Below are 21,698 nucleotides of genomic sequence, written 5' to 3' on the forward strand. Positions count from 1 at the left end.
TGGAGCCAGATTGCCTGGACTCAAATGCTGACAACCACTTCCTTAGCTGTATAGCCTTAGGCAAGTTATTTAACCTCTGTGAGTCTCAATTTCCTTATGTATAAAATGAGAATGATGATAATATCTAGCCTATAATGTTTTGGGAATGGAATGAGTCAATATGTGTAAAGCTCTTAGAACATTGCCTGGGATGAAATACACACACAGTTTTAAATTTTAAGTTGTTTTCCAGTATTCCTTTCTGAAATGGATTTGTGTTTCCATATACTTTTTCTATATGATTAAGAACATTGCAATTGTCTTTCTTTTACATGATAAACTGTAGATGTTAAGCTTCACGGGAAAGGCTTTTTAAAAACTCCTGTGTTCTGTTCCACATGAAATAGATTTGTCATAAGCCTGCTTCATACACTTTCTTCTTTTAATGAAAACTGACTTGAGCAATTTGATTCCTATGTAATTTCTCGTGTATTCTGATGCTGTGGAGTGGAATTATAGGTGGATCATGGCCTGTTAAACATTGACTAAGATATATCTTATTTGTAACAGTTACATCTTCACTTTAAGTTGAAAAAGATTTGATGTAATCATTGTTATAAAATGAATGGTTCAATTTTTTATGTCCTAAATTTCTCATTAAGGTAGCTAATCTTACAAGGAATATACAGATGATTACCTGTAAACTAATTTTATCCGCATTGTCAACTCTACTGAGATTGACTTCTTTGTGATCTTTGCCTGTTTACAGTTCTCCTGATCCTGATGTTCATCCTGAGGTTAGTGTTCTCCATCTTTTCATTTAAGACACAATTGAAAGAATGCCTTAAATCTTTTGGGAAAAGTGGTGAGAGAGACTCACAAAACTCTATTTGCCTCTTACGTCAACAAACTTTTCGGCATGAGATACAAACAGCATATAAGATGCACACCTTACCAAGTAAAGTGTACCAATTAAAAATGTTGAGGCTGTGGCTTATTTTTTTTTTTTTTATCTGTGCCTAAGTTCATACTCTTGAGGACTATTTAATGCATGTTATGCTCAAGGTAATAATAGCTGGATATGCAGTTAGAAAACATTTATTTTTAACTCAAGGTCTGGTCTGCCTTGTGATCCTGGCAATATCTAACCTTCTTCGTCTGTATAAAAAAAAAAAAAGAAAGAAAGAAAGAAAGATGCTAATACCCATCTCAGAATTGTTGTGAAGGATAAATGAGGTAATGAATTTGGATGTGCCTAGTAAATGAAATAAGGCACATTATTTTGCGCAGTGATTAATTCTGTTATGTGTAAAGATTACAGTCAATGTAAAACAACTCTACCCAACACCAAGGAATTGCCTAATTGGGTTTTTATGTTTGGTTGGTTGGTTGGTTAATTGATTGGATTGGATTTTCAGGCCTGCTGCATGAAGTTCCTAATAGTTAATCTTGCTGAGATGTTAATAGATACCACATTGGAGAAAATTCTAAGATGAAGAGAGCTAATTTCAGATAAAAACAGCAAACATGAATACTGTATTTATACAGCAAATGTGAGCAACTTCTATTAGCAAAACCACTTCTGGAACACTGGGTGTAAAAACATTAAATCAGACAGATGAAACAAATTTTTCTTGACTTGGAAGCTTGAATTTAGAAGCTTTATAGAAATTATCTTCCCATACTATTTAGGTATATAACATAGATACTCAGCCTTTGCTAATCTGAAGAACATCTATAGTCATCTTTTACTAAGATTCACAAAAGTATTAAGTCTAAATGTTGGGAGAAATGACTTCATATATGTAGATTACTTGATTTTTAAATGAAATTTTATGCAATAAATTACAAGTAAATTTTTTAAGATACTGAAATATAAGATGTCTTCATTTTTTAAAAATAAAAACTTACTTTAAAAATATAATAAATTTTTATATGTATGTTTTTCACAAATTCAGATAAGCTCCCGTTAAGGGAAAAATCATGTGTTCTAAAACAGATCAGTAAAACTTGTGAGAAATTAACAAAAATTGAAATAGAAGTAGGCTTTGAAAACCATCAGAGTTACTATTTTAATCCTCAGAAATGAAGGGGTAAAAGAATAAGTAATAAACTCAATTATATTTGGATAATTGTACTGCTGTGTCAGTTATTTTATGACCAATAAAAGTACCCACTAAGATTCCACAGCATAAATTGTGCTATTTATGATCATTAAATACAGTTTAAATTTTATCCTAGGAGCATGTTCTGTATCTATGAATCTAATGTTGTTCACTAAATGAGGACAATATTGATTGTCATATGCTGCCCAAATCGATCATGCTGGCAGCCAGAATTACAGTAATCTGTCAGTATTGATGACTGTCTTTCAGGCTTTGAAACCTCTCCTTCACTTCACTTGTCATTTCTTGCATTACTTGTACTTGAAAAGCATTTTCTTGCAACCTCTGACTTTGCCAGCCACGTACTTTTTTTTGCTCAAGCTCAATTTGTTGGTTTGATCATGCAGCTTGAATTGAAATGCATCATTGGGGAGAAAGAGTAGGCACATTCTGGTAGTCATTGGACCTTGGGGTATTTCACGTTGATCTTAGTCATCACTTAGTTACTTGTTGAAGGGGAGGGAGAGGGAGGGAGGGAGGGAGGAAGGGGGGGAGAGAGAGAGAGAGAGAGAGAGAGAGAGTGTGTGTGTGTGTGTGTGTGTGTGTGTTGGTGGTGTTTGGGGGTTTTTTGGGGGGGGTAGTTTTTTGTGGGGTTTTTTTGGTTTTGTTCTTAGCTTTTGTGTGGTGGAAATAATAATTCCAAGGCATTAATTTCATGATCTTAGCAATCATAAATATTTCTTAAATAAAGATTTTAAAGTAATTTATTTGTTTTGATCCTAGAGACATTATGACTATGTACAAATGTTAAATATGTTGCTACCATATATGTACTGTTTTTTCTTTTTTAAGGTGAGATTTATTATATGTAGAAATTCTCAGAAGTTACCAATATATAGATAGTCAGGTTATACTTGGTTCCTCAGAGAAACAATCAGTAGGATATATTTATATACATACATACGTAGATTGATTTTAAGGAATTGGCTTATGTGATTTGTGAGTCTTGGCAAATCTGAAATCTGTAGGAGTTGGGGTAGAGTTGTGCAGACTGAATCAGAAGGCATGTGGAGATAGAATTCCTTCCTTGGGAACCTCAGTCTTTTCTCTTAAGGCCTTTAACTGATTGGATGAGACCTATCCATACTATGGAGAGTAATATGATTTACTTTTCTCCTGATTGAAATGGTAATCACATCTAAAAAATACCTTTACAGCACCATCTAGATGCATGTTTGATCAAAAACTGGGTACCATGGCCTAACCAAGTTGACATAAAATTAACCATCTCTCACGTCCTAGTTTTAGTTTTTCTTCTTAACCTCTCTTATTACAAAATATAATTTGGAAAAAGTACATAAATCCAAAATATGCTATATGGTGAATAATTATAGTTTAACCACCACCAGGTCAAAAGATAGAACTGTACTTTTTTCCCTCTATCAAAAATATTGATCACTTATTTGGTAAGGGCAGAGATTTTGAGAGCGATGCAAAGACAAATCAGATGATAATATCTTCAATAAGCTCATAATTTAATAGAGGAGATAATGAATACATTAATAACTATAACACAAAGTAAGATAATTATGACACTTAGATAAAATGCTGTGGGGGTTCCAAGAAAAAAGTCATTAATTTGGAATAAGAAAATTAAGAGAAGAATATATAGAAAATCTGGGCCTCAGAGGGTGAGATCTGAGTTGATGTAATACATCATGTCTGTTTTAATTCTTGTAATTTATATTTTGAGACTTAATGTATATAGAATATAGTACATATGTAATTTTCTGAAATATGCATTATGTGGGATGTTAGAAAATTAAGTGGTATCTTTTAAAAACACTTTCCTCCTAGATTTAATATTCTTTCCTACCAAACCAATATTATTTGATTTCTTCTAATCTGTTTAGATTTGACTTTTTTGTAAATACCAGAATTGAGTTTCTGTTTATCAGACAAATTACCAGAAGTCAATGATCATTCTTCAATTAGTCACAGTTTGTTATCCCTGCAGTTCTACTACTCAAATGTAAAGAAGCTGTTGTAAAAGTATGAGAGCCAAAACGAAATGAAATGTAATTGATTGGCTCCACTAATGCAGTTTACCATTCATTATGATAGAACATTATAAAACCTCTTAGGGAGATTCATCAATATTGCTGTCATTTCATGTTAGAAGAAAGTGAGTTTATTGAGAAACTACATAATTTTATATATCTACTGTCTTGTAGATCATTTCCTCAGAGTATTGATAAGTATAGACTATCCTTAATTATAAGCTAATTATATTCTAAAATGTGGAAGCTGACATTTGGGAAATCAGCATGGGCTTTGGAGTCCAAAACCACTTATTAAGTGTGTCACTGTCTTTATGCCTCATTTTTATTTAATCTGTGAAAAGAGTAACAAACCTCAAGATTGGCATAAGGATTAAATGAGGTTATCAACAGGAAGCACCAAACGGTCTCTCTTGTAGCAGGAGCTCAGAAAATGAAGGCTGCCTGGTAGTTGATGATGTTATCATTATTGTCTAGTGTCCACATTGACACTAGAAGTATTCTTCTGAAACACAAATCTATACTAAAAGACTTGTGATGTCTCCTGACTGCTTACTGAAATTCTTATCACCAACTTTTATTTCTATTATCATTGTATTAATTCTAGAGATATTTTTAAATGTTATTCACTATAAAGCACTTAATACACAAGTGACAAATTTAAGTAATTTTAAAAGGCTATATTTCTTCATCCAAAAAAAAAGTTGCCAAGCAATTTCAGATTTTTCCTTTATTTCACCAAATATTTATTGACTACTAACTATGTGGGAGACACTGTGAGAGAAGAGCTAGGAATAAAAAGACAGCCATTTCTTTCAAGGAGCTTACAGTTTGGTTCAGGAGAGAGCAAGAGCCCTGCGAATAAATGAATGAATGAATGAGTGAGTGATTGAAGTGTACTGTGAAGAACTGATCAATAGTGATATCTGCAAAGTGAAATAGGTGATTAATTGTATTAAAGTGGGAGAGAATAGCAGTGAGGCAGAAAATAGGAATGACTTTACCAAGGAAGCATATTCTTTTGATAATTACTTTAGACACATGGGACTTTACTGGCAGGTAACTATTTAAACAGAGGCCCTGGATATGTGCAACACTTTCATCGTGACTCTGATATGTTCTTTATATTAGCTGGGTTTTGTTTGTTTGTTTGTTTGTTGTCTTTTTTCCTTTTCTAGGGCCGCTCCCGTGGCATATGGAGGTTCCCAGGCTAGGGGTCCAACTGTAGTTGTAACCACCAGCCTACGCCAGAGCCACAGCAACTCGGGATCCAAGCCACGTCTGCGACCTACACCACAGCTCACAGCAACGCTGGATCCTTAACCCTCTGAGCAAGGCCAGGGATCAAACCCGCAACCTCATGGTTCCTAGTCGGATTCGTTAACCACTGCGCCATGACAGGAACTCCTATATTAGCTGGTTTTGACCTATTTCTTGAACCTGCTACTACTCTTGCCTTTGCTTTATACCACCCAGTAGTGTGAAACTTCCTGTACTGTTTGACCACATCACACTTTTATCCCTCCACATCCCTGAGATGCTCTTTCCTGGACACAAGGCAGGTTTGCTAGACCAAAACTAACATCTTTAAAATTATGTAATAAAATACTACCACAATGATTGTAAGGGAACCTCTCAAAATACCTCATCAGTAGGCATATATTGCCATTGCTTGAAAAGAACAGCTGAACAAATTAAAATGAATGTAGTAAAGAATGTGTCTCAGGGATGTGGAGGGATAAAAGTGTGATGTGGTCAAAACCAGCTAATAGTCAAACATGAAGAAAACCAACCTAAACTTGGTTTTCTAATGTTACTGCCAATAACATAGCAACCAGTGTCTAAGGTGACAGCTCCTTTTGCTTTTAGATAATTTTTAGATGTTGAATAATAGAACACAGCTTGAATATATTACTTTTCTAGTAAAGCCTTTCCAAAATAAGTTAACTAGGGAGTTCGCTGGTGGTCTGGTGGTTAGGACTTGGCACTTTCACTGCTGTGGCCCAGTTTCCATGGTGTAAAGACTGAGAACCCGGAGTTCCTGTCGTGGCTCAGTGGTTAACGAATCCGACTAGGAACCATGAGGTTTCAGGTTCAATCCCTGGCCTCACTCAGTGGGTTAAGGATCTGGCATTGCCATAAGCTGTGGTGTAGGTCGCAGACGCAGCTCGGAATTGGTGTTGCTATGGCTCTGGCATAGGCTGGCAGCTACAGCTCCAATTCAACCCCTAACCTGGGAACCTCCATATGCTGCGGGTTTGGCCCCAGAAAAAGACAAAAAAAAAAAAAAATTTTTTTTTTTAATAAAAGAATAAATTTTAAAAACAATTACACATTCAAAAAAAAAAAAAAAAAAGACTGAGATCCCACTTCAAGCTGCTGTACACTGTGGCTAAACAAACAAAAAATATTTATCAGAGGGAGTTCCCATCATGGCTCAGTGGTTAACAAATCCGACTAGGAACCATGAGGTTGCAGGTTCGATCCCTGGCCTTGCTTAGTGGGTTAAGCATCTGGCGTTGCCGTGAGCTGTGGTGTAGGTTGCAGACACATCCCCACGTTGATGTGGCTCTGGCATAGGGCGGTGGCTACAGCTCTGATTAGACCCCTAGCCTGGGAACCTCCATATGCTGCAGGAGTGGCCCTAGAAAGGGCAAAAAGACAAAAAAAAAAAAAAGCTTATTAGATTAGTGTTTAAATAGAGTCTCTATTTTTAAAAATAATTGGTTGTGCACTAATTGCCAGGCTAAATAACAGTAATAGCTAGTGTTATTTTTCCTAATGAGATGACAGGAAGTGTTTGATATTTATACATACCTGTCACTTAAAAAAGAGCACTTGAGACTTTTATAATCCTTGTTTCATGATAGACTCTTCATTTTTGCATAACAATACTTTACACTTTTCCTGTGAAGTACTTTTTTTTTATTACTCAAATGAATTTATCACATCTGTAGTTGTATAATGATCATAACAATCCAATTCCTGTGAAGTACTTTTATACAGAATTGTGCTTTTATATATTTGTATGTGTTAGTGACAAATGAAGTATATTTATTCTGTTCTGATAGTACATTGGCTTCACAGCGAAAATAGCAAAGGAAAAAATACTACCACCATCTTACCTGTTTTGTCAAATCCAGTATGACAGTATAGTCCGCATATGCCAGTCTAGACAGTTGGGGTATATCATAGTGTACCAGAAGGAAAATAGGACAACTCTATCTCTCTGTGGTCAAACTCTTCCCTAAAAACAACAAAAGTAGTTTCTTTACTTCCTTTATTAACTTCTGACCTTTGCTAGAAGTATTTTTTTTTGCTATTAAATCCTTATGTTGTTGAAATTAACATGTGATGATGATGTGCTGGTATGATCACATTTTTATTCACTACACCTACTACATAGTGTGTAGTTTTTATTTTAGTCTTTGTCTAAATATAAAAGCAGTAGATTCAGATACTTCTTGGGGATTTTAGAGAGCAAAGAATGAAGAATATAAAGCTGAAATTAGTCTAACCTTATTTATTTAACATAGGAATTGCTGTGCTTTTAGTCCATTATTTTCCTTTTACTAAACATGAAACTTCGCTATTGAATTTTTAATAACTCAGTAATGGAATTAAACTATGGATCACAAATCTTCCCATTTTTCTTCTAACTGCTTTTCCTCACAAACACTAGCATACAGCCTATTTAAATCTTAACTTTTGCTTGCCAAACCACTGTTAGCGTCCATCTGTTCGTGCCAATTGTAAAGAAGGTTCGGTTTTTAGTGAAGCTTTGCATTTCACATAAGGTATGTGAAGTGAAATTTCACAAGGGACATGATGGATCCTGATTCTTAGTGATAAACCTTTGGGGCCATCAGGGTTGGCATATGGTCCAGTATGATATGAAGGCTTGGGTTCCCTGGCTTCACTTCTTTGGCGTGAAGCTGATAAAACCTGGCTCTTGAGTATTATTTCACTGGACACCAATCATGGGCAGCAGGAACTGCCCATTTAACTCTCTGTGGGAAGGAAGCCCAGAGAGCATTCACAATGGTACCATTGTCAAGTTGCAAACTGCTCTGAACAGCTTGACAGCACTAGGGAGGAGGGGAAGGGGTTGCTTTACTAATTGCTGTTCAGAAAAGAGAAGAAGCAAAAATAGCTGTTGTAGAATTGATGTTTCTGCATTTACTTATTCTCTTGATAGGAGTGTTGACTTTTATTTAGCACATACCTACTATCAAAAAGAAAGCAAATAAATATATTTAAGCAACCACCTGTAGTAATTCCTTGTTAACATGCCATTATCTGTTTTTAGCCCACCAGATTGTAGCATAGTCGGGTTTTGCTTTATGGTATTCTTATGTTTAAGTGAAAATAATGTATTTTTTTTTAATCTTGATAGAAATTTAAAATAAGGGAAAGTGGATTAAAACCACCACAATTTACATATCAGATAAGGTTAATGGCTTAATTTCCTTTATGTAGTACTTTTAGAATTCCTAAATATCATCTGAATACACATAAGCTATATTAATATAGAAATGTAAATTTATGCATAACAATTGCAAAGGCTAAAATAATACACTAAGCAAATCTTAAGGTTAAATACTGGACTTATCATATAAATGTGGAGGTGATACCTCTTTTAGTCATTTAGGATTATCTTTCTCTCCTTAAATTCTGTTTTGGATATCTTTTTTAACATGGTTGTATCTTCTCTTATGAGGCATTGTATGCTGTGATATTTGTATAAACACTCCTCTGGGCTTTTCCATTTTCTTCTGGTCAGTCTAATCAAGCAGTTGGTTTTGATGCAAAGAAACAATGACCTACAACTTAAAAAAAAAAAAAAAATCAAAGCTTATTTCAGCCCCCAGGATCCTGACCCCACAGTATATCTCCATAGATGATTCTTTTTTTCAGCAGAACTTAGGTTGACTAAATTATACTACAGTGTTGTAATTTGTATATTTCCTTTCAAAGGATCAAGGAGAAATACTCAAAAAATTTTAATCTACTGAGGGAAAAATCAAATGCATTTTTTTTAAATTAGTAACAGTCTAAAATTTACTAATATTCCATCTCTTCATGTCCCCTTAAATTATTTTAGTAAATGGGCACCAGTGCAGTATTTCAAAAACAGTAATTCATTGAATGCCCATTCTTCCTTTTACTGCAGAATAGATTATAGTTAAGTCAAGATTAATGGGTAGATTTTGAAGTTAAAGTCCAGTCTCTGAGCCTATTATTCCCTGGGGGCATATAGTGCATTAGTTTAAGCCAATATACTGTTTATCATAGATTCTGTGACACTGTCTTAAATGACAGTTTGCTGTACTTTGTAACTACTTACCACGATAATAAATCACTGTTTTTGTACTCCCGATAATTATAGCATTTAAACAAAATCTTAATTAAGTTAGTGCACATTTAGGTAGAGATAACACTTAAGTAATTGTACACTGTAAAATTTCACTTAGTTATTTTTTTCCTTTTTGCAATCTTCTGACAGAACCCAAGTTTAGTATTTAGTTCACAGACATTCACTTCCTCAACTTTAATGCACTAAAATTTTTGTTCCTAAAAGGAACACCACAAAGTGATTGTTCTAGTCTCTTCCCAATATTTTTTAAACTCTTAATCTAATACTAGTGATGCTGGAGCAGTTCTCTGTTGACTGTGAAAGTCTTCTTATTACTTAATGATGATATCTTTAGGTAGATCTTACCAATAATGAGAGTCCAAAATTTTAATTTCACTAAATTTGAAATCCAGGTAACTTAGTTTTTCTTCTAGACGTTTTGCTTTATACAACTTTCATGAAAGTGTAATACATATACATATTTGATCATGTTGTTAGTGCTTTTTAGAAACAGTGAATGATTATTGGATTATTAAATCAGGAAGGATTTTCAGAACTTTTAGGTAGGTTTAAATTTTTAATCCTATTTATTGAAGGTTAATCTTTTTAAATGTATTTACATGAACTTTGTTAGAATTGGGCTTATCAACTTTTTACTTAGTGTTTTCATTTAGTAATTGACTGATTTATGAGCAATTATATATGGTCCAAATTTTATACAACTCCAGCTTTCCATAATAGGACTATCCTCACAGTGCCTTAGCACCTGTTATGGATTTTGAGTCATCTGGCAGCCCAAGGGACTTAGATAAAGAAGTACCAGGTGTCCTGCCTGTCTCCTAATTGAGACGCAGTGAAAACAATATAGACTTGGCAGTATGGTTAAAAGGATGGATTAAAGCCCAGCTTTGTCTACTCTGACAAATCACAGCTTTTCCTTCATGGTGTAGATAGTATCAGCTACTAAAGAATTTTATTAATATAAGGCATCAAACAAATCATAGACAATAATTTGTCATAACCTGTTGAAGATTTTCAGGAAATTTTCTATTAACATATTACAAATAAACAAGTCCAAGATTCATGCTATTTATTTAGGGGAATTTTATTTTTACTGCATATGAACTAGACTGCATGTTTCTTAAAGAAAATAGCTACTGTAGGAAAGAAATGGAGTATTAACTTACTAGATCTTGATAAAGTAAGCAACATAGTTTACTTTCCGAAGTGAGCAGTGCCTCTTGGTCCATGGCATACTTGATTGCCCTGTATATTTCAGGGAATTATGTCACTTTACTGCTGATAATAAGAGCTGTGAGATCCTCGAGGTGTACTTGTAAAATGTATCTACGCATATACTGTATCCCAATAAAATTCTTTTTTTCATTATTTTCGTAAGACCCTGTGCAGTAATACTGACTCAGAATGTTTGAAGGTATTTCAAGGCCTTTTACAACTAAAAAGCCAAATGTGATTTATTTTCTCAGTTTTAGAGTATGCCATGGATTTTTTACTATACTACCTACCTGTGATATTCTAGTATATACACGAACATTTTTCAAAAATTGCCAGTATTAGAACTTAAACTAATTTTGTTGGTCATCCTTGAGTTGACTAAAATGCCTTTTATACCTTTTCTTTTCTCCATGTAAAACGCAGATCATTGAGATTGTCTGTAGAAAGAGTACTAGACTATTAAATGACCAAGGTTCTATCCCAACTCTACCATTCAGCAGCTTTGTTTTTCTGAGCAAATCTTTTATTCTCCTTTGAGGCAAGGCTTATTGCTGAATAAACATTTTGCTGATTTTGATAAGTTTCTTGAAAGTAATGTTAAATAGATCATTTATTGTTGTATCCTTCTGCTAGTTCAGAATGTCCTAAGTTCAAGGATATTTTTACCTCTGTTCTTACAGTACATAGAACAGTTTTGGAAATCTGCCTAAAATGGTCTTGTAAGTACCTTTCATTTAATTTTATCTATAGAGGTTTTCACAGTTTCTTCCCATTTCCCCCTTCTCTGTAGATGGCCACTTAAATGAAGAGAATTAGTTTAATTAAATATGTTGTCTCATACCATTATAAAATTTATGAAATTTTAAAATTTCTTTAAAAAGAATTGTCAAACCCTTGGGGCAAAATGTTTATTTCAATGCTAAATTATAATGAGTTGTAATGACTTTCAGCATTCATAGAATTTCTTCTATAGGCAATTATAATTTTTTGAGGCATCGATATGTTTTATTTCAATGTTACACCTTACGTAGTATACATTGTGCTTTTCTCACTTTTGCTTCCAGATGTCAGCAAGATTAAGGATGGGGTGGAACCAAATTCTTTTTCATGAATAAGATTCAAACTCTCTAAATTCCATCCTAGGCAAGTCCCATCTATCTTTGCCCCAATGGGGTTTGCCTGCAGGGAGTCAAATTGGAATTATAAGAAGGGGGTTGTCTGCAAAACAGTCTCCTATTTGACTACCAAACCAACTTTATTCATTCCCTATAATTTACAAACAGTCATCGAGTACTACTGGGCCCTCTGTTAGGTGATGGAGCTATAGAAAAAGGCATGGCCTCTGCCCTAAGACATTTGTCTCCCACTGGTTTATTAGGAGAATAAGCAGGAGGAAAGAGTCACACTTGGTGCTTAACAGTTGGCTGAGAAGAGTAGGAGGAGGCCTCAATTTGAGACATTTGTTGAATTCTATGATGTAAAAACTCCTACATAGCCAATTTCAAGCTACCACCCATCTTTACAAACTTTGTAAATACTGAAAGTAGCACTTGCAAAAAAATTTTAAGCCAGTGAGCAAGACTCTTTCTACAGTTAGGGTTCTTTGAATTTCCCATACAAAGAAGGGAGATGAAATTCCAAACTCCTAAAATGGCCGAAAACAAACACACACCACATTAATATGAGTGTAGGTAAGTGCTTGCTAAATTAGAATTTCAGAATGGGCCTTAAATCCCTGAGGCTGTGCTATTGAGCACAGATATAAAAACTTCATACTTAGCCTTTACTTATAAAGGAGCCAGTAGTCTTTTCTTGTTTTGGAAAGAAAACGTTAAACCTGAATTTAAGAGGAAATTAACTAAGCAATGGTATGCCTTGGACGTCTGCTTATAATTTTTATAATTTCTTGTGAAAATTTTTACCTTATATTAACTCTTGCTATATACAACATACATATATACACACATAAACATACATGTACACAAATTTCCATTTCTTTGAGACTAGTCACAAATTACATTTGACCTGTTTATACAACCTCCTAGGCATGCCATAGAATTAAAGATCACAAAACTGAAAGTTTGACCTTTTCTGACAGCAAAAGCAGTTCAAAATTCATTGTATTTTTACAAAAATTATTGTGGTGAAGGAAGAATTGTTGCCGCTTTAATACCGATTCCCATCTACCTTTAAAAATATATATGTATACCTTTTATCTCTTCTCCCTGTACATTACTGAAATTGAAAAAAGTGGTACCAGTTAACTATCTGCAGTCTCTTGTCTTCAGTTTTTTCACATGAGAAATTAGAGTTTTATCAGAATAAGTGAAAAGTTCCTCTGTTCATTCCATAAACAAGAAGTATTGTCAACGAGCTCTTGAACATGAATACAGGTATATTTCTTAAACATATTGAAAATTGTCCTCATGGAAACCACCTGTTATTTACAAAGACTTGAGTCAAAGGTCAAAATAAACTGTTTAGCACAGATATAGGGGACTTTTGGGTTAGCCTATATTTATATTCTTTATCTTCATCATCCCTATGATATAGATAGGAGCAGATGGTGATATCTATATTTAACATTCAGATAAACTGTGACGAGAGAATTCATGCATCTTTCCAGGAATGGCTGAAATTGAACCCCAGTTTCATGGCAGCTGACACAGTGACAAAAGGTCAAATCATTTGATATATGTTTGCAATCAAAAGTAGTTACTTACGATGAATACTGATGTTAACTTCATATTAATGAAGTACAGATCAGGTTTAAACTATTTATAGTACAGAAAACATTTAGTTCCCTTTTATTATTTTTAGAATGGTAGTATTCCTTTCCCCCATTTCTGCTTCTGCGGAAAAGTAGAAGGAAGGAGGATTAGTGGATAATTATACTGCTGTGATTGCAGCACCTGTGTGTTATTTCTTTTGATTGGCTAGTTCTGTATTAAAGATTCCTACCAGCTAAAAGTCTCCTTCATCAAATAGCTTTTTATTAGCTTGTTTTGGCTTGGGTTGTTTTAGATTTGCAACAAAAACCTCCCTAATTCAACTTAGACTTGTACTTGAAATTTTGCTCTGAATTTTTAAGTTCACCATCACCTTTTATCATCTCACCCATTTTAGTTTTTTTAATTTCAATGCCAATGGCAGCTACTCATTCACAGTTGGAATATAGCTTGAGCTGTCCTGTTGTTGTTAGCCGTCAAGTTTGTGTATGCCACTCAACTTATAGGTACTAATAACTCTTCCCTAGAGAGCTGCCTTTTAAGGAATAAGTGTCTAACCTATTAGAAGGAAATAAAGGAATTAACTCTTTTGGATTATGATTGCCATTGCAAATGCTAACATCACTGTTTAGAACTTTATCATCATCTCAGTCACAAAAAGCACCTGTTTGTGGACTCAGGACTATGGTTTAAGTACTTAGAGTTCATTATATCGCCTTATATATGTTTTGCAAAGTAAAAGGGGAAAAGATATAAGTACTGTAGATTGGATTGTTTTGATATTGTTTATTTGGCTACGTCATACTTGGAAAATTAGAAAGAATATTTAGCTTTTATAAGGTGAGTTACTTTGGTCTGTAATAATTTACTGAGCTGTGTTTTCTGAGAGTAACCCAAAAAAAGCAAACTTAGATATTTGCCTACCTAATTTCTGATAACTGCTGCAGTTTTTCACTTAAATTCAACCATTAACGATTGAAGGAAACTTCACTCTGCCACCTTACTTGAACTTTAAAAATATGTTTTAGAAAGCATTGTTTTCACTAATGATGCAGTTTTGCAGTTTTATTAAGTACGTCAGGTATTTTTATACAAAATGAATACCTAGATAATTTTAGTTTGTGTAGCTTTATATTAGGGTTTCTTCGGAGTTTTTTGAACCTCCTTTAGTGAAATAGAATTACACTTCAAAATATATCTTATCTAGATATTTATTTCTTGTTCTAATAAATTTTACTACATCGGAAATATCCTCCCTACTTTAGAAGTATTAAATTTGCTTTCTTTCTGCCTAATTTTTTGTGTAAACTCTAAATATAATAAGATAAAGTAAAATATTTCCTTTATAGGCCCTCTGAAAGTAGAGCATTTTAAAAGCAGGTAGGTGTCTCCACCCTACTTTTCATGAAGCATTTTACCCATTCAAGCAGACTTTTAAAAACAGCTTGTTTTGATAGCAGACTGTTCTCCTGTGGGCCTTCAGCCTTTGCTTCCTGGCAGCACCTTTGGTGCGAAAAGAGAGTGATCAATTGGGAGACTATCAGTGCCAGCATGCATAGAGTGATAAGTTAACACACCACTGGGAATTTCTAGGGCCCACCAAGATACTTCACTTCTAATGTGCTAACAAGCTCATTTTTCTACCTCTTGCCTCTTCAGTTATTTTTTTTCTCAGAAGAGCTTAGAAGTTGAGTGCATCAGGCATAATGAAAAGCTCTGTAGGAGGGAGAAGCAATAACCCCATTTTTCCCTTTTCAGCCAAATAGAAAATTAGTTTCTGGTAATACACAAAGGCCAGTATTTTTTGTACAAGGGGCACTGCTGTGAATCAAAGGACTCTATTAACTGCAGAAAATTCGGCAGCTGTGAATCTCCCCCAATGAAAAAAGTACTTTCCAACAAGTTGTGAGATATGTGGTATTATTTAGATTGAACCATCAGTTTCATCCTCTTCCATTTATAACCATATACCCTCTTTTAAAAGTGTGCTATATTACTTTTCTATGTTGACACTCCTAAGTGTCTATATGATCCATCCATAAAATCCTTACCACTGATCATTTTAATATAGCATCTTGTCCTGTTGCCACCCATTTTAGGAGTAAAATTATTTTGAAGTTCAACCCCAAAATTGAAAATAATGGATTTACAAGGAATTGGAATTAAGCTTATTTCAATTTTTAATGCATAAAATAAATGCAGTATGAAAAGAGACTACTCAAGTCATTTAGAGGGCAAAAGACACCCTAATCTAAGTCAAGTGCTTAATAAATATACATTTACTTTTAACTTTAGTTTCCTCTTCTTAATAATCTTTTGTAAATGTAACTGGCTATGGTATCTCCCACTGAATAAATTATCTTCCTCTCAAAATTTTTTTCTTAGTCTTGATTGTAGAGTTGGTCTGCAATTTCTAGAATAGTAGAACCATAGCAGTTGAACTGCAATTCTAAAAAGAATAATAATAAATTTTGCAAAGAGCCAATAGGTAAATTTTCATTATCCTTTATACTTATTTAAATGTCTTATGTAAAGCCTATTAACACTGAGTACAGCGGGGAAACTTTTAAAAGTTGTAGAAGGAAGGTTAACTGATTTCTCAGTTCAGGAACTATACGACATGAAGTCAGCATGTGAGTTTTTCCTGATAATTGTATGTTGCTGCCTGCTGCTCTACATTTTGACAGCCATTTCCATAGTTGCTTTCGTGAACAACAGAAATATTCTCTCTCTTTCTCGCCCTCTCTGTGCTAACGGCACAATCAGGCCTGCTGAAACAGGAAGCCTGGAGTGGGTTGTTCAAAAGCAACAACACTTCAAGGTACTGGTTGCTTGTCAATAATATCAGAGAAGAAAATGTGGTGAAAGGGAAGTACAGTATTTTTCTGTCAGTGTCAGTGCCCTGTAGATGCTTTGTTAGACAGTATTTAGGAGTCCTGTGGACTCTTTGCAAATATTCCTGCTTGTTTCAGTGTTATAATTGACTAGGTATTTTTTCCTGACATACAGATTCAACTATGTATTTATCTTAACCGCATGGAGTTATTCAAGGATTACAGCAACAGTAGTCTTCCATTCAAAGTGAGAAACAATTGTTGGGAAAATGCAGGGATTTTAGAAAAAGAAGAAGATATACAGGAATTTTTCACAATAAATCATTACAAATGAAAAACAGAATTTCAGATCTAGTATTTTAAGCAGCATTATAATATATTTATTGTGTGGCTTTTCAGAGTCCCTTTGCAGATCAAAGCTGATTAACAAGATAAGATGAGCCTAGGCTGACCTGATAGCAGTTGAATCCCTTCCCAAGTAAACTGTTTGTTACCTTTATTCCTTCCAACGGTTTACTATTATTTTCTAATAAATGTCTCCCTGTTAAGCTGCCAGGTATAGTGGTATCCTGAAAAGTAAACTTATGATGAAAACTCTATTTTTTACTCTTTTAAAAAGCCATACTTTAATGATATGCAAGAACAGTTAGTGAATAATTAGGAAGTCCTGGCAAAGTCCTTTTTGATGAGATCTATTCTTTTCCAACGTAAGCTGCATTAAGTTCATCCTTAACTGAAGGAAATCAGCTATGAGGAGAGAGCACGATATCTGCAAACAATTGTCCAACACCACTTAGAACCAACGACATTTGAAGATTTTGCAGCACAGGTTTTTTCTCCAGCTCCCTACCATCATTTACCATCTGATGCCGGTAAGATTAAAAGCAAGTATTAGTTACTGGTCATTATTGGAACTTGAAATGCAATACCCTTTTGTTCTAAAAACTCTTAAAATAATTTTTTTTAAACTTGCTTTAATAAAATTCCAGTCATTGAAATATATTTTACATCATTATTTTAATATTTGGCCTATAAATTTGATTTATACTTTTACCTAAATGCAGTTACTTGAAAAGTCAACAATCTTCATAGAAGCACATACACTACATTTTAGCTGAGCTAATGGGCAGTGAGACTGTTGTGTTTCGCGGAATCGTTACTGACATGTCTGCAAAAGAAACACAAGTTGAGCAGGCTCGCTCTTTCAACTTCAAAGGATCAAATTTTATGGCCAAGAATATTGCCATGTCTCTAATTTTACAAATAAAGTTAAAATAAGTGGAGTAGATTTAGAAGTACTTACCAGAGTAAATTATTTTATAATATTTAAAGATTATAAGAGGGTACTGCATTTTTACAGTTAACTAATTTTGAAGAAATCAGTAAAAAAATAAATGACTCATGGCCTTCCTATTCTGTTAATACTTTGCACTCCTTATGATTGTTTCATTTATTTTATTTTCCTTCTTTAGATCATTAAATATCAGTTCTGTTTATCTGAAGGTAAGACAAAGTGTCAACCAAAACACCCTTTGTTCTTCCCCCATTTCCTTTTTTTAAAAATTAGCAAGCACTAAGCTTGTAATTCAGTTAATAAGCAAACTTAACACTGCCCCGGTTCATACTAAACATTTCAGAAATATTCACTAAATTTCTTTCAGAATTATTTACTTACTAACCCAGGTCTGCATGAAACACTAACACTGGTTCTGGGATAAAAATAACTAATAATAGAACCCTTGGTTGAAGTTAGTTACACCTTGTTGTATTGACCTTTTTGTTTCTCAGCATGAAAAAGTAGTACTACTGAACTGAAATGGTGTGTCTTTGTATTTTGTAATGTGTTGCATTGTTGCTGGATATCTTAACTTCATCAAATAGTTATTCTGCTGTGTGCCTTACACTGCACTAGGCACCTGAAATACAAAGATGACTATTTTAATGATGTTCAAGGGAAGCAAAAAAAGAGTATACAGTATACTTGAAGCTCATCATAATAAAACTTCAAATTCTCTTTATATTTTTTAAGCTTGTATTATATTTAAAAGGTATACTATTCCTTTTCTGGCCTAATTTGTTTGAAAAAAATTGCTATAATTCTCAATTTAGGTTTAGTCAATGAAATTAAAGCATCCATTACTTTCACCATTTAATTGGCCATTATAAAAATAGTTTTACAAAAAAACTTGAAGTCCTTTAATTAGTAATATAAAAGACCTAGAAAGAGACAATCATATAAGACTAGGTTGAATCTTTTGATAAAAAGATTAAAAAGTCTAAGGTTTGCTTCAACGGATTGACACTAAAATTACTCAGTTTGGCATTAAAAAAGATGGTAAAAGAAAGATATTAAAAATAAATTAATGAACAGCAAAATAAAAGCTATGTATAGCTGCAAGTTTCATTTTTAATAAAAGGGAATATCTGATAAAATAGCCTACATTATTAAAATCAGTATAGTATTCATATAGTTTTGTGTATCACGTAGTTGAGCCATAAATTTCACAAATGAAAAATATTGATAATAAGGCCACATTCAGACTAACTTTTACCCTTAAATGTATAAAGACTGTCAGTTTTCATGTTGTAATTGTCTTTGCCTTTAGGAACCATTAGAAACATGCACTTTAATTTTTTAAAAAGTGTTTTTACCTGTAAATAACTTTTCCAGTACTACATTTGTGGGGGGGGAGTTGCAGACTTTAATAGTTATGAAAGAAATTTTTATCAATAGTTTTCAACTCAGTAATATCAAAATGAAATATTTACTCTTTTATAGTAGCAAAAAATCATGATATCTGAAGGATGTTCTTTTTTTCCAGTCATCTCAAATTTTGATTTTCCTGTCACAAACCACCCATATGTATATAAACTCCCTTTAAAGATGTAAGTCAAAGTGGAGAGAGATGGCATGAAGTAGGCCACATAACAATCATATGGACCTGACTTATGGTTTGCAAAAATTACGTAATGGTGTGGAGATTTTTAGGTTCATTTTTACTTTTTAACATAATGGTAAAATTGATTTGCCACACAGAGGAAATGCATTCAAACCTGCAATTGAGGATCAACTTTAGGTATCCTATGCATACCCATGTGTATAAAATAATACTAATCAATACTAATGCAGTAATTTGAAATTGTTTTAAGGGAATATCAGTATAATAATAATAATACAAAGGATATAGCTGTTCTTTCTAACTGAACCAATTATTCTGTTCAATGGAATAGTGGAAAAATACTGTATTTTAAGTTTACTTAACTTGGCTCAAGCTTGTTTAAAACCTGCTGCCTGATTAACAGTAATGTAACAACTGTGATGATACTGAAATCCAAAAGGGCATTTTTCTAGATAATTTTTAGTATTGTTTAAAGAAATAATAAGAAAAACATTTTTGGTGTATCATAGTTGATCCATAAATTTCATAACTGTATTTTCTCAAAATGGACTCTGTCTGTGGCAGTAGACTGATACTTAAGGGAAATTATTTTTATCCCTAAGGTCATTGAGGGAGATATTGTGATGTCACACTTTGTTGGTCTTCCATAACTACATTAAAACTTATTAGATTTTTCATGTCCTTTATTTAAAAAAAAAATTACAGGAAAAAAAATCCCTTTATCTTTGTCAGGCATGTGTGTGGAAAATATCAAAAGTTTTAGTGACCTTCTTTTTAAACTTTTTTTATATTCATAAACACCTCTCCTCAGACTCTAAACTTCAAAATGAAATTGCTCCTCTTTTTGGACAAATAAAGTTCAGAAATCTAGATGTTTTTCCATAATGTCATATTGTCTTTTCAGATCATTTTTTAATAAAAGAAAAATCTAGAATGCCAACAATAGGATCATATTTTACTGAAAATGCACAGTGAACATTAATCTTTCTCATTAATACATGCATAATTTTTCCAGTATTATGTCTTTTTTGCTATCAGCCATAATATTTTTGAATGCCTATTGTGTAGTATATTTAGAATTACCTATAATATTCTATCATTTTAGTTGAGCTAGTAGATACTCCCTTTGGATTTGTTTTTCTACAAATTAAGTTAGAAATTTTAGTACTTTAAAGTGTTGATATGGTATATGACTCTATATATCCATGTGTATATGTGTGTGTGTACATGTGTATATGTACACAGCTGACCTATCAACAACATGAGATTGAACTGCACAGGCCCACTTATACATGCATTTTTTTCAGTAGTTGATATTATAGTACCATACAATCTGAGGTTGGTTGGGTCCATGGATGCAGAACCACAGAATCACCTATAGAAATGAACTATTGAATGGAGGCCTGAGTATAAGTTATAGACACATTATGCAGAGTGTCGGCACCACAACCTCCATGTTCAAGGGTCAGCTGTAAACACATATAAATATACATATATCTGTACACACATACCACTTTGTATAATTATCTTTAGAAAATGTATAGGTTCCTATTTAAGTAAATGTTATAAATATTAGTAATAAGACGCAAATATTTCTGTGCCGTCAAAATAAGGTAATTTCTATTAGAGTGATTATGAAGAACTATAGTAGGATCTAATCTTCTTTCATTCTAATGTCATTTTTGCTGTTAATTCACAAAATCTATATTGCCACATATGGATGGGATGATAGTATTATGATTGTCAGACTCATCTCTGAATCTGTGAATGGAATGAATCATCAAAATTTAGCCATTAAACTTTTCTCTTTTTCCTAGGCTTTGAAATGATCTGAAAGAAAATATTTTAGCTCTTCAGAAGATAGTTATTTTATATATATCCTAAATATTATTTCTAAGTGCCAATAGAAAATCAATTTCCTTGGACATATAATATAAGCTTTAAGTTTGTTTACTATGTTTTCAAAAATAAATTCCTAATCATATTTATTATCACTAGGTTATCCCAAATTATAAGCAGCTAGATGTATTCTGTTTTCAATATTTTGAACTTGGAAATATTGTTGACCAAGAAGCAAATAAATAATATTAATATTAAACAAAGCTCATTTACCTTTTGTGACAATAATTACTAGGTTCAGTTTTTACATAGAACATTCATTCACATGTAAAATATTTGTAATGAAAATAATAAAATAATAATTGAGCAATTACTGACTGCCAGGCACCGTGCTAAGTACTATACATGCATTCTCTCATTGAATCTTCATGGCAGTGTTGTGAGATGTTTTGAAAAAAAAAAAAAAAAAAGCTTACCCACAGTCACAAAGTCCAAGGCTCACTTCAGAGTGTATGATCTTAACTACTATAATTACCCATGTAGTCTAAATATTCTGAGTCCCTTCTTGATATCAAGAGAGAGAAATTGCCTGTCATATTTGCAAATTAGAAATTGTTTTAAAAAATGTATTTTGCAGGCTATACTTTTCCACCAATTGAA

General features: G+C 33.2%; 1 protein-coding gene across 16 annotated transcripts in view; it reads left to right on the forward strand.

The window, feature by feature from the left end:
• The window catches only part of RALGAPA1 (Ral GTPase activating protein catalytic alpha subunit 1), a 231,707-nt gene that overhangs the window by 204,878 nt on the left and 5,131 nt on the right, over nt 1-21,698 (forward strand). For 8 of the 16 annotated variants that reach the window (XM_021099156.1, XM_021099155.1, XM_021099158.1 and 5 more), the window contains 2 exons: nt 17,047-17,171; nt 17,772-17,802. In XM_021099156.1, coding sequence (XP_020954815.1) covers nt 17,047-17,171; nt 17,772-17,779 — 133 coding nt within the window. In that variant the 3' untranslated portion in view covers nt 17,780-17,802. The remainder of the gene's footprint in view (nt 1-17,046; nt 17,172-17,771; nt 17,803-21,698) is intronic. The other 8 variants (XM_021099149.1, XM_021099150.1, XM_021099151.1 and 5 more) reach the window with 1 other exon arrangement.

Source organism: Sus scrofa, chromosome 7 (assembly GCF_000003025.6).
Source record: "Sus scrofa isolate TJ Tabasco breed Duroc chromosome 7, Sscrofa11.1, whole genome shotgun sequence".
Classification (NCBI taxonomy): Eukaryota; Metazoa; Chordata; class Mammalia; order Artiodactyla; family Suidae; genus Sus; species Sus scrofa.